Source organism: Bombus fervidus, chromosome 9, assembly GCF_041682495.2.
Source record: "Bombus fervidus isolate BK054 chromosome 9, iyBomFerv1, whole genome shotgun sequence".
NCBI lineage: Eukaryota > Metazoa > Arthropoda > Insecta > Hymenoptera > Apidae > Bombus > Bombus fervidus.
Genome location: NC_091525.1, coordinates 10,529,258 through 10,548,284, shown reverse-complemented (window position 1 = coordinate 10,548,284; position 19,027 = coordinate 10,529,258). Strand labels below are relative to the sequence as shown.

General features: G+C 39.5%; 1 protein-coding gene across 11 annotated transcripts in view; it reads left to right on the top strand.

The window, feature by feature from the left end:
- Positions 1-19,027, top strand: part of Efa6 (Exchange factor for Arf 6) — an 82,104-nt gene that overhangs the window by 56,693 nt on the left and 6,384 nt on the right. For 6 of the 11 annotated variants that reach the window (XM_072010975.1, XM_072010977.1, XM_072010971.1 and 3 more), the window contains exons 3-11: positions 3,572-3,625; positions 14,146-14,515; positions 14,985-16,188; positions 16,726-16,961; positions 17,583-17,776; positions 17,855-18,047; positions 18,122-18,312; positions 18,526-18,742; positions 18,827-18,971. In XM_072010975.1, the coding sequence (XP_071867076.1) occupies positions 3,572-3,625; positions 14,146-14,515; positions 14,985-16,188; positions 16,726-16,961; positions 17,583-17,776; positions 17,855-18,047; positions 18,122-18,312; positions 18,526-18,742; positions 18,827-18,971 (2,804 nt within the window). Of the gene's footprint in view, positions 1-3,571; positions 3,626-5,510; positions 6,071-14,145; positions 14,516-14,984; positions 16,189-16,725; positions 16,962-17,582; positions 17,777-17,854; positions 18,048-18,121; positions 18,313-18,525; positions 18,743-18,826; positions 18,972-19,027 lie in introns of those variants that run through there. The other 5 variants (XM_072010972.1, XM_072010974.1, XM_072010978.1 and 2 more) reach the window with 3 other exon arrangements.

The following is a 19,027-nucleotide window of genomic DNA, read 5'->3' as shown; positions in this document are numbered from 1 at the left end:
AAAGTACGTTTGGTATTGCACGTATGTATTCCGTGTGAAGCTGTCGATGAGTTAGCTCCTTATGAATTCTAACGGGATATTTTTAATATCTTCATAGTGACGTAATAATAATAAATAATTTCAGTCACAGAATTACAAGTGGAAAAGAATTGGCGAGGTTGAGCTATCTAAATGATGTCAGCCGGTGTGGCCAATACCGATAATCATAATTGTGCGACTAAATCAACGCAGTTATAATTTGGACACACACGTGAATATCCGAGCAAAAACTATAATATACAAATATTACATCTAATGCACAATTTTTTGGACATTACTTTTGCGTATAATTGAAAAATTAAAACCAAGCACCCTATATACGTGTAGGAAGAAGTTTTTCGAAATGGTGAGCTCGACAATATATTTCAAGGGGATGGAAATCGGTGAGGAGGTAATTGCTCGACACCTTCGCCGAAATAAATACTTTAAACAAATGATTGGCTATTAGCGTCTATTTGTATTATAAAATTTATATTATCATATTTATACATATATTATTTATAATTTAAATTATAAAATACAAGACGCCTTCGAGACTGAAAAGATCAATACAATTCGCAATATAAAGAATCGGAGCAAAGTCCACAAAATAAGGAAGCGAAAGAATGAATCGAACGTAGCGGTGAGGAAATTAAAATTCCGGAAGTGGCACGAACCAGCTGCAATCCCCGTTTCGCGGAGGCTGGCACAAGGAACAACAGCGATATCGTGTAACCGAGCGTAAAGCGGCCCAAGCATCGCAATATCGGCCAGCCTCGTGTTTCCTCTGGTTCCCCGTTTAATTTGACAAGCTGACATCGCAGACAAACACGAAGCGATATTTCAGTTCCGTGAACCGTGAACTCGCGTTTGTTCGATTCGGCTCGGCGCGTTTGCGTTTCGCGGATATAATTGGTAAACTTGGCCGGGCTGCTGTTCGGAAATGGAAGACGCTGGAGGTGCCTCTTCCTATGGGACGTCCGCTTTACGGGGTTGAAGGACGGTGAAAGTTTATCGAAAGCCTTTGCAACCGGGTAAATTTGTTCTTCGAGGGTTTCGCAGGCCTTTCTCCGAGCTTTTTTCAGACATCGACAAGATTTAGACGTCTTTGAAGCTCTTTGTTGCTCCATTGTCTTCCTTCTGTTTGTAGAAATTACAGTTTTCACGGAAGACGTTTTGATCCGAAGATTAAGATCTGATCTTTCTTTCTCTTAGATTCGAAAGCCTCTTAACACTCGTCTTTTCTTTCTTTTTCTTTAAAATCCTTCCACCTTTTTGTTTCTCCGGTGTTCTACAAATATTTCCAAACTTTGATTCATTTGCATGGTCGGAAACATAGAAACAGATAAGTGATAGATCTATAATTATACGAAACATTTTGAAATCTCGTTAGCAATTAGATAGGAGTATCGTGACTATATCAATGCAATTTGAAAGGGATGTGAAAATGTATATAAAAGTTTCATAGTACTTATTGTTACCATGATTGCGTAGCAAAGATCAGTAAAATATTTGAATTAGTACATTTAATACAATTAATACATACGTTGTATATTATTACAGCGGTATAATAATTATGCATATACTAATAAGCCACAATATGTAGCGAGACCACTCTATCACTAATTGTATGTTTAAGACAACTGTTCAAACTGTATACTAATCTTTATCAATGTCGTGTAACTTCCTGTTTGTACATATTTCTAGATTGCTTTCAAATTTTACTACTGCAATCGCTGTAGTCTCGTTGTAGCTTCAACGGAATTTCAAAAAGTTTGGTACAATGCGCGTAATATGTTCATAAAAAAATTCTGTAGCAAGAATTCGAATATTTTGGCGAGTCACTGTAAACCATTTCACTCAACGGTGCACAGAATGTTTTCTACTTCCATAGACAGTTTGAAGGTAAAAGAAAGAGCCAAAGCTACAGAATTTCTTTTAGCAGATGTTTCCCAGCATTTCCACCATCTCCAGTAGTTGGGATATTCCAGGTAGGTAGAGGTTTTACACAAATTCGAGGTTTAATTAAACCGACCTGTCTGGGCATCCCGTCTTGTCCGTCCGAAGCGTATATTCTTGTCATCTTTTTCGTCTGAACCCATCCTCGTCCTATCCCGTTAACGCGTCATGCTAAATTTTCCATTTTGCTGGCGTTAAAACCGAGTTCCATGCGGAACGGTTTAACCGTCGTGCAAAATTGCGACCCAGAGCCATCCTTTTCGTCAGGAGAAGGTCGTTTCTCTCGTTAATCTCAAGCAGGAAGGCAGCCAGCCTCTCCGAAAACAGCATAACGGACAACGTTCTCGTAAATTCCGTTTGCAAACACGCGACAACTCGGTTTAATCGTAGTTTTTATCCCTCTTTTTCTTTTACTGTCGGGGACAAATACAAGCAGGTAGGAAGTAGAAGTAGATACCAATCAAGTTTAACCGTTGATTTCAATTATTTACTGTATTATTTACTACAATAATATAATTATTTACTATATATAATCCGTGTACCGTACAATAATACGTATAATAAATAAAGTGGAGATACAGTAGCGGACAAGATTTTGCAAAACAATGGATAATTATAATATATACTGCAGAATAGGGAAACTTTGAACATTCTTCCGTCCGCTACTGAATATAACACTAGTGTCTACAATACTAGTTCGATTAACCCCTTTGTTCATGATTCATGATTCATGATACGCTTTGGACGAGATATCTTTCCACGCAATGTGGTTCATGCGATGCTTCGAAGGAAACATCGCGCGATCCCGTCTTTCAACGTTTACGACTGAAAGTTGCTCATCGGTCGTTGTAACGTGTATATCCTTTTACCAAGCTTTGAATTATTTCATGCGATATTTTCTTCATTCAACATTCCTAACCCCTTTCACATTCACAAACGCAGTGTCTCACGAACTGATTTTTATGCGAATCGTTGGACGAGATATCTCGTATGTCTTTCCATTATCTTGCATCGCATGAACGACATTGCGTTGCAAGATATCTCTCGCGAAGCGCGTCATGAATCATCAACAACATTGTCTGGCAAGATATGTACATATTTCGTATTCTAATGCGAAGTGGTTAATCGAACTGATGCTACCGTTATATCCAGTAGCGGATAAAAGAAAATTCTAAGCTTGCCAAACAATTTACTTACAATTGTGTACGCACGTATCAGTAAATTCTTTATTAAATATTTTTCATCGTATCGCTAACAGTCAGCTATTACGCAGTATAAATAATATTTATTTGTTTCTCTTTTCAAATTCAATCTGTGTTTGTCAAATTTTGCCCGCTACTGTACTTCAATTTCGTCTATTGTGTATCCTCTCGTAGTATATAAATTACTTCGTAAATGATTGAACTCAATATTTACATCCTTACGTAAACAAGCCGTATTTCCGCTATGTCGTGTTTATTCCTATTTCCACTAACTATGTCTATTCCATTTATTTCTCTCCTCGACTGTATTCCTTCTGTTCTACGTTTCCCATCCTACAACTCTTTGGCCAACGTCTTTCCTGACTGGTGTGTTTCGTCGTTTTCTGTTTCAGTGCTGAAATGTCTACGGCTCTCGTCGGATCCCGTCACCCTGAAACTGCGAAGGGGTAAGTCAAGTGCGTCTACGAATTCTTTTATTCGCGCGAACAACGGTGTCGAGTTGGCTGTAAGTTCGGTTATTGAGTTGCGACGAGGTATAGCAAACGAGTTTCAGCTTGGCTGGTTTTCGAAATTCTGATCGGCGAATATCGAAACGTTGGCCATGGTTATTGGCTTAAGTGGTTATTAGTTCGTGAGGATCATCGATGATTCAGGTGGTTAATCGAGAGGCTTGATCAACGCATTAATCGAATTTTTCCGATTATCAGCCGCGTTAGAGATTGTATCGCGGTTTAGGTATTGATTCGTGTTAGTTTCTTAGACCCGTGACAGATATTATTTACACGGATTTACTAATTGGATTAACTGACTTGGATCGTAACGTTAAATTAATTCCCAATTAATTTTGATGTTGGAATTATTGGCAATATTATGATTTAAATGGAACACAAACTGTAATGAAATTTACATTTGAATATCAGCACCGATTCAAATTGCGATTGAATATTTTATACCGTAATGTGGAGGAATTTCTGGAATTCAATGCCTTTTAAGATTACATCGATTTTCAATCAATTTATGAAACCACTTGACACATTCGCTATTAAGTGAAACTGATGGCGATTCATTTGGAGTATCGAAATTTTGTTCGTGAGAAATGTCTTCGTTTTTGGTAACTGCACAATAATAACTCTTTCGTTACATTGTCTGTTGTTTCACGAATCTTTACGAATCACTCTATCGAAAACTATAGAGCTTAAAATACAATAATTGCGTTATTCGAATGATTTACTCGATGCGACAGGCATCAGCAACAATGTAGTACTTTTAAACAAACGATAGTTGCTAAAACTAGAGAAGAATGATTAATGGTAACGATAATCAACAGGAATTATGCATGGAAGGTAGACATAGCTCAACTCGACGTTGAACGTAGCAAGATTAGTCTGTCTTTGAAGCTCATTGTCACTGTTCTAGACATAGTCTGAAATAAGATTTTCCTCGTTATAATACCGGCACGTGATTAATCCTCTCTGCAGATGTACGAGTTCCCAGTTGTGAATATCAAATATTCTTTAGCTGCTGAATAGCAAATTATTTTGACGTTAAGTTCGTTATTTTATTGACGAGATTACGAGTTTTGAAGTAGCGCTTTAACGAAAAAAGGATGTCAATGGGACGAATATTTTTATTCTAGGATTTATACAATGATAAGGATTCTTTCAGAGATTGCCATAGAATAATAAGATAGCGATAACTCGTTGTTAAAGCTTATTCGCGTTATCGTTAAAAATCTCAGGTTGAAATCATTTTATTGTTATATTTATAGCACTGTATAATGGTGAGACTCTAATACCGGGGCTTAGGAAACTAATTATTTTAGTGTGGAAAATTATTGCTTTGAGACAAAGCTCGTGTGATTTTACGATTAACGAACACTTTTATACTAGCAGATTTTTTCTTATTAATTACGGAATTTCTTAAAAATCTTCTATCTTATCGTGTAGTAGTTTCAGTTACAAAATATACATCGTTAATCACGTATCATAACAGTTCCCCAACATGAACAAATTCATTATTTCTCGCATTTTAATTTCTTGAAATACTCCATTTTCGACCACACTACCCTAACAACTATTTTACACGTTCTTCATGTTGATGTTGAGAGGACCTGATCTGTAAAAAAAAAAAAAGAAAAAAAAGGAAGATATACAATTCTATCTAAAGAGATCGTATTACTACATGCCGCATAAAATTCGAACCATTCGATACAATTTCCCACTATTCTTCATTGATTCTCTAGATTTTCTTGCAACCTAACGAAGCTTGAAAAGAAGAACAAGATTTCTTCAGGAGGCTACGAAGATTTCTATAAAATCTGCAACAACAAATATTTCTCAAGAATAATATCAGACCTACAGTTCCATAGAAATTGGATTAATAAAGTTGTTCCGACGAGAAGGAAACTTATAGCCGTATTTTATTAGCGATTCTCAGATTCACCGATCTCCGATCGTTGGTACATGATTACGTTCGCCATTCGCAAGATCCGCTTTCGTCGGTGAAAGTGTCGAGGAGTAGGGAGAAACCGAAAGAAATATCGGGTGGACCGCGTTCTCGACGGTGCACGCGTTCCATCGATAAGCGTAATCGGCGGTGTGTGTGGGCGGCGAACTTCTTGGCCGGTTTTCCGATCGTCTGGAATCCAAGGCGCGTATTCCTGCAACGCGCACGAGCCAACTCGCGCATTCCTCTCGGGTGGATCCTCGCGGTCGAAAGTACGCCCGGAATGCGAAGGAAGTTCACGTGTTTCGGCTGCTGGCAAGTTCCGCTTTCTCGTCCATGTATGATCGGAATTTTCTAGTTAAACGTACTTTTCGCAACATTCGAATCAACCCTTTGTAATTGGATGGTCTCTTTGATTGGCGAGGAAAACAAATTGAAGATAACAGGTGAGAAACTAAATTGTAGACTAGGAAACATATTCGCAAACTCATCTGGTGTGTGAATGGTGAAAATATATAGAGTCAGTGAATAAAGCGTTGTGGCATAGGCTTTAAAACGGAATAACTGTTTTAAAAACGGGTGCAAAGGATTTGAGATTGTCGGAGAAGCTAGGAAAATTGCTTCGTTAAATAACGTGTATAGGAAATTTTGGGAAAATTAAATTTGGTAGAAACGAAGAGGAAGATTTCTCTTACACGTCATTAAGTGAATTAATTCCTTTAGTTTCTCAATAAGGCTCGAGCCGTTCGGTCGAATCTTAAAAAAAGTTATGTTGCTTCAAATATAACTACGAATAATATACTTTTGTGGCTGACTGTAAGTAAGATACAGGTATAGTACTCAGCTATACACATTTCTCACGTCGTATTCATATTGAACTGAAGTTGAAAATGCATCGATTACTATGGAGAAAGTGCCTTTCGTAAACGTTACTCCACTTCCTTAATAAACGTGATTCATAAATCAAAGTAATATTCGTCGATTAAACTGCGTCTGGAATTACACGCGCTACTGCATTTTCCTTTAACGGAAACCGTTATCCAAATAAAAATATTATAAATACACGTGTGATGCACATTGTACGTAGACAACCTTTCACAATTTTCATTTTCTCCAGTTTCTTTTAATCGGCATATCCGATTTATAAATTAAATTGATATTTATCAACGAAATTACTTTTGAAAGTACACGTTGTAATATATATATATATATTGAAATACTACAGGCACATGTGATGCATTTTCTCTTTCTTCACTACGAAGCTATCCTTAGTAATTTACCATTTTATCCTACTTCCTTTAATCAACGTGTTTCATAAATTAAATTAAATTAATATCGTCGACGTTACATTGGAAATTAACACCTTTTTAAAGTGGAAATTATAATCGAGACACGTGTGTATGACACGCGTTCTTAATCTTATTTTCGCAATTTTACTTCCTTCTCAGTAATCAACGAAATTGGTATATTCGATCAATGTTTAGAAAGAAAGCGGCACTCGAAATTACACTTTACATGTCTTTCTGAAGAAATTATACGGACCCAACATTTTCTCGACTTTCTAAATCAAAGCAAACGTTAATACGCATATTTAAGGATACGTTTGCTGTTTCCACTTTGTTTGCCTTAGCATTGTTCAATTTATTTATTATTAGACAAAATAAACTACGAATTAATAATATTAATAATATCGATACGTCAATAGACAAAGTAGAATACGATCATACGTTATTACACGGATAAATCGTGTAAGATAAATACGGGAAAGTTAAATATATTAAAAATTTATTTAGAAACCTAGGCGACGAAAGAAATTTCTATTTACTGATATTCGTCGCATACAAATCTGAATTTTTCCAAACACATGCAATCCACTGATTGTTGCACGTAGAAAGCCAATTGACCTGGGACATTGTCAATGTGTTAAAATCCGGTAAATACACGAACATGCGATAGAGGCGGACAGTTGGCCACGTTGCGTGAGTAGAATCATTGTGTAAACTTGCCAGGGGACCAGATACGATGTTACCTCACAGAACCCTCGTGTTTAGCCGATTTACACCGGATTATCGTTATCAGTGCATGCGCACCTTGAATTCATTCGATGTTAGAGGTAGGTTCTAGCCGCTCTGCTGTCCCGACTAATGAAGTCCACGTTGAACAACCTGATGGCCCTGTTGAATCATTGCTCCCTTCATTCAGTGTACGATAGGAATAGCCCCTTTGATAAGCTAATCCAGATACGGTAAGGAACGATGGAATGGAATGGATCAGAATCGTAGAATCTCAGCGAGATGAATTTATCTCGCATTGAATTGTAGATTCAGATTGGACGCAGTTGTACTTCTAGGAATTTCTATGGTTAAGAGATTTAGCTTGTAATCCTTTATGCAGTTCTTAGTTTAAACGTGTAGCAATCTCGTTGGAGATGGAATCCATTGGATTAGGTTAATGTTTTCCATTGTTAGCGGTAATATCGTCGTACCATTGTTCATTATTTCTAGCGCCAGAATTTATTAAGTATTTTATTTTCATTTATACGTAATGAATACAATCATTGATTTAGATTAATGTATAAGTCTAATTGAAACGAAAATATTCGTCGCTAAAAGGTACGATCGTTGACTTTTGGAATTATCGTGCCACCTTCATCAGAGATATCGCTATTTTAATAATAATTTCTGTTTCGGCATTCTTGTTGCGACTTTTTGAAATTAAACAGTGTAATTTTAATAAAATTTCATTTATTACGATCACGTATGACTTAATCACAGTCGAGAAACAACAAATAATTTCCGTCACAGTTAATGGCATAATACCGTTTTTAATGATTTCACCGGCATAATTAACCAGCCTTTGCACCTTTACGCACGCGATAACCCATTTTAACATCGAGTGTGTTTCGCTGCTCATTACGAATGTTATTAAGTAATTTTTCCGATTACTGTAATTCCACGGCCAACTGACTGATAATTTTCAACGAGAGCAGTTTTCTATTGATCGGCTAATTTACAGCCTACGATTACGCGCGTTATCTATCTCCATTATACGTGCGTCTCTTACGGAACAAACGGTAACGATCGTTTCTACCTTTTCTCTCGTTAATTTTTACTTCCGGCTAAATTAGCTGATATGAGTTCGTTCGCATTTAATGTTGCATTTAAATCGATATGCAGCTTTCCCCGACACGTTGCGCTGCCGCGAATAGCTTTCGTATACAAGTGAGAAAAGCCAATTAACCGACGTTCGGCCAGTGAACGCTGCCAAAGGGAAGCCGATTAACAAACAGCCAATAATATGTTAACTACGCCAGCCAGTGATATTGCCAGTACTGCACATCCATTTTTCAAAGATCCGATTGCTTCTGGCTGTTGCTTCGAATTAAGTCTAGTTTTGTGTACGATCACCCGTACGATATCGTACATCAGATCGAGTAATAAGTTCATTCGCACAGCATCGCGGAACTTTATCCACTTATTGATATAATATATCATATTTGCCATATTATGCTTATAGTCACCGTTTGTGAATGTATCATGTGTGTTATACGAAACATTTTGAATTGAGATAAACCTAAACAATCTGACTATCTATTTAGAGAATGTTTCAGATGTCTCATATATTTTAGGTTTCTACCTGATGTCTGCAGCAAATTGCAGCGTGTTTTAGCGATATAGTTTGAAACGAAAATGACAAAGAACGGCGCGATTTGTAATAATCTACGTAACTTTGTTACAATGTAACTCAATTGCATATAAAATTCACTGCAAGCAATTAAGGATCGAATTATTAAATGCCTGTAGCATTTCGAGTTTCAGTCCGAAGTTTAAATCAGTAAAAGAAAAAAAAAAGATATACCTACCCTTTGTAAACTTCGTATTCCCCTGTACTAATTAATGTACCACTCAATTATATTCCGTAATATTAACATAATACCTAATTAATGCTACCAATATATTACTGCGTAATTTTCAAACTACGTAGAAACACAATTACTTGGTCGAGCAAAATTGCGAAATAATTAATGAGGCTCATCGATATTTATTATTCTTGGCTTAAAATATCCAATAAACTGTCTTAAGATCGATGATAGTTTGAAAAGCCGCATCTTTAAAGAATTTCCAACCTTTAAAGAATTTTCTTCAGCCGGAAATTCATCCTGAAAACACACGAAAGGAGTTTAGCATGACTGTAATCTACGAACTTTATTCCTTGCTTTTAAAAGGCAGGCTAATTGCAGCGTGTCGCGATGTTGATTAATGATCTACCGTAACTTACCACGATCTAACGACGAAATGTCAGATTCGTCTTGGCTCTTTCTTTTTTCTTTCTTCCCCGATTCTCTACAACTACCCCGGGCCCGTCTTTGTCATAAAGTACGCGTTCCCCGAACACGCTAATCGTGCGGGGTATCTCGTGACAGTTTAATCCTCCCCGAGGAAATTGAACGATGTCGCAAAGCACAAAGAAAATTTGCTGAATCTTTGGGATCAACCGTCGTTTCTATATGCGATTACATCGTCGTTGGAACTATCTTTGATTTTTTAATCAGACGATATCGTTTGATAAATGTGTAACACGATTATTTACGCTACGTGTGATGTCAAAGTTGCTCTTTTTAGCATTTAGTATTTCAGAACAAACGAAATGACTAGTTTTTTGTAGCTTAAGAAGGATCATCAAAGAGAACATTTCAAACGAAGTACGAGAAAAGAAGATACATTTATCTTCCTGTAGACAATCGTAATTATGAAATAGTGAAAATAATAATTTCTATTCGTTAACGATTGAATTGTTCATTAATAAATAAGCGAACATTGAGTCGAAGCTTCAGAGCAACGTTTATTCTAAATATAATAAGAAATTTCATAAAATAAATTAAATGTATTATTACAAAAATTCGTATATTCTTCTCGACAGGTAACTAGTAGTTTCCCTTTCTTCTCATTATTAGTATTTTCATTGTCATACCGCAAATGGTCCCAAATATTAATCCACTAATTAATGTAGACGATGAACATCTCATTCATGGAGACATAATTGATTTAGGATACGTTTACGTCATCAGGTTGGGCTGGGATTTGCTGAATACAGTACATTGTTCGAGTCTACGTCTTAATAGATATCTCCAGGTCTATTATGCAAATTATTACAATCGCAAATTTCCAATCGAATAAACGAGAATAGACGAGCACATTTTAGTTTCACAATAATTTCAACAGTTTCTGAAAATTATTGTTCTATATTAGATTTACAGTATCGTTTATCGTTTAACTTAATTGGTATTTAAAATAATAAATTATGTATATAATACGAAACCTCCTAAGAGCATTACTCTTCTTAAAATTTGTTTCACTAAATTTATAGTACCATTTATCGCTCAGTTTAATTACTATTTAAAATATCAACAAATTCCTGATGCCACTTATCGCTTAATTTAATTATCATCCGAACTAATAACAAATTATGTAGCAAATCTTCTTAGAAATCGACTCTTCTCAAAACTTGTTCTTCCCTTGTATCATTTATCGCTTAATTTAAATACCATTTAAAATAGTAACAAATTTCGCTTCTAGAAATTGTTGTCTTCCAAAGCTTGCTGTTCGAAATCGATAGTGAATTTATAGTATCGTGAGATATATCCTTTCACGTCGTGCTCCACAAATTTAGACGATCACCACGTCCATGAACCGAGAACACGTAGACCGGTTGTACGTCAGCTGGTGAGTGAACTCCGACGATCTAATGATAGAACTCGGTGCACGCGCATATAGTCGCTCTTGAACCTGATCGTAATAATAGAATTGCGCGATAATAACCGATAGGAAAACGCGATCGTGCGTCTGCCCTCGGACTCCTTGTAACGTTCGATGACGCTTTTACCCGAGGCTGGTGTCTGCACGCTTAGGCGACGCCAGCTGTTCGTCGTTCACGCGTGTTCCACGCGACAAGGGAAAAGGAAGAGAATGAAGGGGAAGAAAAAACGAGGAAAAAAAGGAGAGAATGTCGAGGGCAGGTAATTAAGCGCACGAGCCAACGATCAAACGACGCGTTCGGATAACAAACGATTTTCTATCAGAGCGACTCATTGATTAGTCACGGTCTGCGGGAAGACGATGCACGGAAAACTCGCCTCCAACGAGGAAAATAGTAGCTATCCACGTTGTTGGGCATTGCGGGAAGTTTGTTGGCAATTTTAAGGAAATTTTACGACCGGTGTATTTTTAGCGGATTGTCGGTTCGTTAATAGAACGAGGATTTTTATAAAAATAATTATTTTTAGCGAAAATTGGTAATGGAGTTTGTTTTGTCTTTAAACGGGATATCTCGTCTGCTTTTATTTATACGCGTGACGAACGTTGATTTACTTGTGCGTGCATATTATTCGCGTATTATGTCTTTCATATTTTACGTACGAAAATCACACGAGAAAAATATGATAATTGCATTTTTGTCGACTTTCCGATTTCGTTATTACTTGGTGGTTACAGAGGGAAAAGAAAGTTGACAAATGGAACAAACTGATTTATAAAACTTTGAAAAAGCGATGACAAATCTACGAAACTTCATGGAGATCTGAGAACATAAGTAACGCAGTGAAAGCATATTTTCAATTGCAAAACCAATAGGAAGAAGTCTAAGAATCGCAAAACACGATTTATCATAACGTTCTCCTATATTTCTCGTACTTTGCGTGAACATTCTGTTTATCCAACTATGTACAGTGGAAATTCGTACGTCTATTCGTACACTTGTCTTCTTTTATCTTTTACGTGTATCGTATGGAACATTTCGAGTATTCAGTGCCGCATTTTGCACGCTTATTATATGCTTGACGCGACTATTCATATCGTATACTAATTTTTTACCGAATATAAGTACACAATAAAAAAATATCTTTCAACTTGTATATATATTTCCAGATTGGATTCAAATTCCGCCAATGTAATTTCGGCAGTCGTCGTGTCTTATTATATCTCTAACAAAATATCTGAATTACATTATATTCTATTATATGTTAATGGAGGTATAAAACGCATACTATACATACGTAAAGATGATCTGTGCTAAGTGTACGAATTCTTTTGCGAGCCACTGTACATTGCCTAATAACAACAGAAACTCCAACAGTTCGAAAACCCAAACGACCTCGATCTCCGTTTCCGTTCCTCCTCCATTTCCCGTTTAATCCACTTGTACCCCCAAAAACAGGCTAACAACCCCTTTTTCCAGCGACGAAACGTCAAGTTAACAAACAACCTACCCTAGAAACATCCATTAAAGTCCTCTGGAAGGAAACGCAGGCCCTCGAGGCAGACAGACTCTCCGCAGCTTGGATATTGCGCTTCTCGGCGGCGGATCATAAACTCGCTCTGGTGAACGCTCGTTTTCGTTGCGAAACAAAGTAAACGCGAAACGACATCAGCCAGCGGTGCCGTCGCCGACGTTGTCGTCGAACAACGGCGACGAGACGTAGGCGTATAGCTGCATTATTTAAGGGCGAGTTCTGCCGCTCGTAAATCGCGCTCCAGACCAAGCCGCCCCCGCGGGAATCGAAGTTGCTCCGGCGTGTTTCCAGCCGGATGGCCCGTCGACGCGACGCTCGCTGAGTTTTCTTTGGCGTCGACCGGGGGACGCGTTGCCCGCGGACGCTTTGAAACGTTCCACGCGTCGACGATAAATTTCTCCGGATGAAGAGAAGCTCCTCCGCTTCGTATAGCAGTGGTTATGGCAACTTTTTCACCCTTTGACCAACTTCTTTCACTACTACGCGTATCACTTCTCAGTTTTTTTCGTTTGAGATTTGAAAATGAGAAAGTTGGAATACGCGTTGGAAGATTTGGAATATTGTTTCAGTTGTGAAAAGTTTGTTATTGATCGAGGTCCTCTGATTGATGAGAAATTTTTGTGGATAAAGAGAAACAGCTTCTCTGTTCTGTGTAATAGTAGTTGTGGCGATTTCTTAATTAATTCCCTGACGTCTGGCATCTTTCGATGAAACATAGAGAATTCGACAATTGATATATTAAAGAATTTCTAATCGCAAACTTAAACACAATTCTTTTACGATAATGTAAAGTCGCCTAGGGATTATTCAGTCGAAACATCAGCAAATTCGAAGCACCGACATACTTCTCACGATAGTTTCACAATCTTTATCCATTAGATATCTATGTTAAATCGATGAAACACGCAAAACATGTAATCCTTCCCTTTAATTCTGATCTGAAACAACTTCCTGATATCACCGACGCTTTCATCAAACCAAAAAACCCAACAGACAAGTCATAACAGAACGAGAAACTCACAACTCGACCGACAAACCGCAGCGACTTACGAAAGTTTTGAAACTTTCTGAAAATTGATGAAATTTATTGCTTCGATGACAAATCCAATCTTTATCTATAAATCTATATCTTTAATCAGAAGATGAATAATCTTCTCGTCTCAGAACAGTCGCTGAACAGAATAATCGCGATTATCAAAGCCAGCGGATAAGATAGCAACGTAATTTCCTCAGATCCTGCAATAAAAGCTCACGTGCGTCGGCTGTTGTCACCCGGACAGCCGGCATGCGACGAGACGGATTCGACCAAAATCCCTCACGAGGCAATGACCTTCGCGAATAACCCCAGGCCGGTGTCATCGGGTAACGGCGAAGATATGGAACCAAGAAAGCCAGGAACACCGGAACTTCCGGGTGGCTCGCCGCAGGAACCGACTGCCGCGAAGCAGTATGCGACGAGAAGCAACGGATCCTACAGTGACGCTTCCGGATCCTCTGAACTAGAGGCGCTACTACCGCCAGTGGATAGTTTCAAGGAGGAAGAACGTGCCCAATGGGAGCCTCTCTCCGGCGACAAGTTCTCCAGGCAGAAGAACACGCCTAGGTAGGGAATTCCTCTTTCATGGAATTCTTTTTCTGAACGGTATTACGCGATTTTTAAACATTTTCTCCTTTTTCTCTTACGATGTTTTCATGGTATTCGTAATATGTATCTCGGAGAAGCGTCGAACCTTTCACCAAATGGAATTTATTCCGTTTTCGTGAATGAATAAAGGGAATTAATACGAAACGAACGATTGCTTTTTATGAAGGAAAACGAAGAACGAATCATTGAATGATAGATTTTGTCGTTTGTACAGATCATCTTGCTCGTCAATTTTCCTTCTCAACTCGATTACTCGTGTCACCAGACAGAAGGAACTCATGATCGAAAACTTGGTCACCTGTGTCGCTTCTCCGTCTTATCGATTTCCTTTTTCCAGTAGAATCAATCGTATCATCAGACAAAAGCTAGATCAAACTCCACCGATATACAAGCTTAAGATAACTAACGAATAACGCGATGAATGCAGGTTCGAAGCGTACATGATGACCGGCGATCTAATGCTGAACCTGTCGCGCACGCAGCAGAGCAGCGGCCTGCTCCCGAAGCACCAGAAGAAGGTCGACTCGCTGAGGTACAACAATCATCATACCCACCATCACCATAATCACCACAATCACCACCATCATAACTCGGTACCGACCAGTCCTAACGAGATGCTGGGCCATCACCGTGCTTACAAGTGTACCGGTTCGAATTCGGCCAGCACCTCACCGGTCGGGATCAGCAAACGTGAGAGCGGCCAGTGTCCAGGCCAGAGCGATACTAGCAAACAAAATGCCGCGAGTTTCGGTTATTCGAGCGGCTTCGTTCGCACCTCGCGCTCCGAGGACCACTTGCAATTCCAAAAGGATCCGTCAATGAGCGCGGTGGACATTGACATTGACGACGACGTCACGTCCAGCTTGAACACCCTGTTGGACACTCGACCTGACAGCGGCCAGGGTCTGTCCAGCGATCGAATCGTCTGGACGTACAACGCGCCAGTTAGCTCGCCGTCCGCCTCGGAGCGCACCTCCTGCTGTCAGAACGGCAGCTCCTCGCAATCTTCGTCGAGTAGCTCCTCGACGGAGGGAACTAGTCCCCAAAGATCCTTATCGCCAACCTCCCCTACCTCGGTCTCGTCCTCCGTCATGTCCTCCAATTCTGGATCCCGTAGGTTCCCACCGCCGGTACCCACGGGCACCAGCGCCTCAGCCCTGGGCCCCTCCGGCGACGGGACCACCTCCTCGGCCTCCGGCCTTCATCCCACCAACGGTGATCTCAGCCAGTCCGAGGCTATCAGCAACATGTCCAGTCCCGACTACAACGACGAGGAAACTATGGACATACTCAGTGCACGCGATATCATGATGGTCAGTGATCCGAGTGACAGTGACTCGACGATACTCGCCAGCGAGCCACCGCAGAGGAGGTTGAAGGCGGCAGCGGCGACTGCTTCTGTACCACCGGCGTCGAACGCATATACACCGGCGCAGGAGAATACCGAGCATAGGATAGTGATACAGGTGAAGGGGCCGGACAAGGACGCCACCGCGGCGAGGAACACCAGTCCCAGGCAGAATAGGCGACGGGGCAATCTCAGCAATCCGGAACTCGTGCCCACGTCCACCGCGCAGAACACCGTGCAACGGCCGACTGGCAATACCACGCCTGAGTTCGTCGGGTATCAGGTACGACATTCGTTTCTTCGGTTTTACAATCTTTACGGTTCTCGGGAATATCGATTCGAGAGGTGAAGCTTGCGAGAGAAGATCTTCGATAAGAGACAAGCGCAAGTCCTTTTCCCTTTGTCAATCGTCATTGCGAAATGTCTATCAATGTGTCTATTACTCACGTCTATCTATACTCTTTCTTAAAGCATGCAACTTTACTACTTATCGTATTGATTCGTAAGAAGAAAACAGTGTTATAAATATGTCGACTTGTACGAAGTTCGTAAAATCGCAAAATCTAAAACAGTAGCGAAGAGAAAGATCCTTGGAATTCTCCTTCGCGACATAGCGCGAGATTTCTCTGATGTAACGTAAATAAATTTATAAAATTACACGCTTACTTCGATGTTTCTGCTCGCGTACAATATATTTCCTGGAAGTGGTCGTCATCCCTGTTAGAGTCGTATCGATGTCAGAACGCGACCGCAAGATGGGTGTTACTTTACGTGCCCATTTTCTTCTTTATCTCTTTCATCTTATATTTCCTCTCTGTAGGAGCTGAAGGAGAGCGAGGACGAGAACGAAGCTCTGAACATCGGTAACTACGAGGACAAGCACGGAGGTGCATCACCGCCGCAGTCTGCGGACGAAGAGAGCGACATCGAAAGTTTGCACAGCTTCCATTACAGTCCGAAAGCCGTGGACCTACCATCGGCAGTTCGATTGGCCAAGAGGCTATACTCCTTGGACGGCTTCAAAAAGTCTGACGTCTCTAGACACCTTAGCAAAAAGTACGTACACACTTTACGGACTAAAGAAACGACCTGAAATTTTTATGAGATTTTTCAGAATAATTTCGGCCGGCTCTAGGTTTGTTATTCCTTTATCGATCCAAATTTTCAAACCAGAGAACAATATATTCAATTATTTCCTGAAGAAGATAATAGAACATAAATATTAGGATATCCGATTATAATAAAAATTGAGTGCTCATTGCTGTTTTCATTTTCTAACTATTTCATTGTAGATGTATCATTTGATTCGCGTCATATCTTCGCATACATATCTTACGATGTAAAATACTTATTATAGTAAAATTTATCAGAGCTTTTCGATAAATGTAAGCCGAGAATGTACTTCCAAAAAGATTGTAAAACGCCTAACTCTATTTTGCAACTTCTCAGCGCAGTTCACAACAAACGAAATCTAATTCATTTCTCGAAGAATGATTTTAAAGCATCACCTACCAATAATCAACTGACTCGTTTTTTATTTCAATTTGTAGTCTAAATAATATCAGTTTAACAAATATTCCCAGAAGGTTCAAGCATGTTTGAGCGGAATACCAAGGTTTACCCAGCGAATTCATGTTTGAAACTGTTATAAGATGTTGTCTCGTTTGGGCATTGCAGCAACGACTTTAGTAGAGCGGTAGCCGAAGAATACTTGAGATACTTCAGCTTCGAACGGGACACGCTGGACGTGGCTCTCAGAAAGTTCCTTGCCCAGTTCTCTTTGACTGGGGAGACCCAGGAAAGAGAGAGGGTTCTTGTACATTTCTCCAAGAGATTTCTCGATTGTAATCCGGGTGCATTTAATTCTCAGGGTAAACATTCACTTCTATTGCATCCTTGTACACGCCGATGCTTTATATTTATTTATTGGGTCGTTTCGTTTATTTCAGACGCTGTTCATACCTTAACCTGCGCCATAATGCTGCTCAATACCGACCTACACGGACAGAATATCGGTAGAAAGATGTCGTGTAACGAATTTATCGAGAACCTCTCGGAACTGAACGACGGCGATAACTTCCCCAGAGAGGTGCTGAAACAGCTTTACAATGCCATCAAATCGTTCCCCTTGGAATGGGCCTTGTGAGTTTCATCGGATTTTTAAATATAACATTTTTCTATTATTGTAAGATACTCGTGGAGATACTATAGTATAGTGGGACTTATTGGCTGTTCAGAGACGAGGAAGGGGATGAAACTGCGAATCAGGCGATTCAACAGGGTGACGGTCCAGCGATATCTGGTACCGGAAATCCGTTTCTCGACGTGCCAAATGTTACGGGTGCTACGGAATTTAAGAAGGGATACGTTATGCGGAAATGTTGCTTCGATTCCAACGGAAAGAAAAGTAATACATTTTATACGATCTCCGATACATCTTCTTTCTCAAATAATTTCAAGAATCGCGCTGACGTGACTCGACGATTATTAGCCATGTCGATTAATTTCATCTGCATCTCGTAATTATTTGAAATTCAAATATCGTCCATCGATATTTCTAACGTATATCCCGTATATTTTACAATGAAACGAAATACAAATGTTATTTAACTGGTTTTAGCACCGTTCGGCAAACGCGGCTGGAAGATGTATTATTGTACATTGAGGGAACTTGTATTATATTTGCACAAAGACGAGCATGGCTTCCGTAACGATAGTTTGCACAACGCGATACGCATTCATCACGCGTTAGCCACCAAAGCGTCCGATTACACGAAGAAGGAACACGTCTTCAGGTTACAGACTGCTGATCAAGCAGAGTATCTCTTCCAAACGAGGTAATCATCTTTTACCAAATTAAATCGTTGTAACGTAATTAATAACGTGAATCGGTATGACGAGTTGAAATTGAATATTTTCAGTGATTCCAAAGAACTGCAGTCGTGGATAGACACGATCAACTTCGTGTGCGCCAGTTTTTCTTGCCAGCCACTAGCAGGAGCGGTGGGTTCTCAGCGAAAATTTCAACGGCCTTTGCTTCCGTGTAGCCACACGAAATTATCTCCTGTGAGTAGTGTTCGTAAGATCGAAGAGATTAAGAGAAGTGGTTTCTTCTGCTCGGC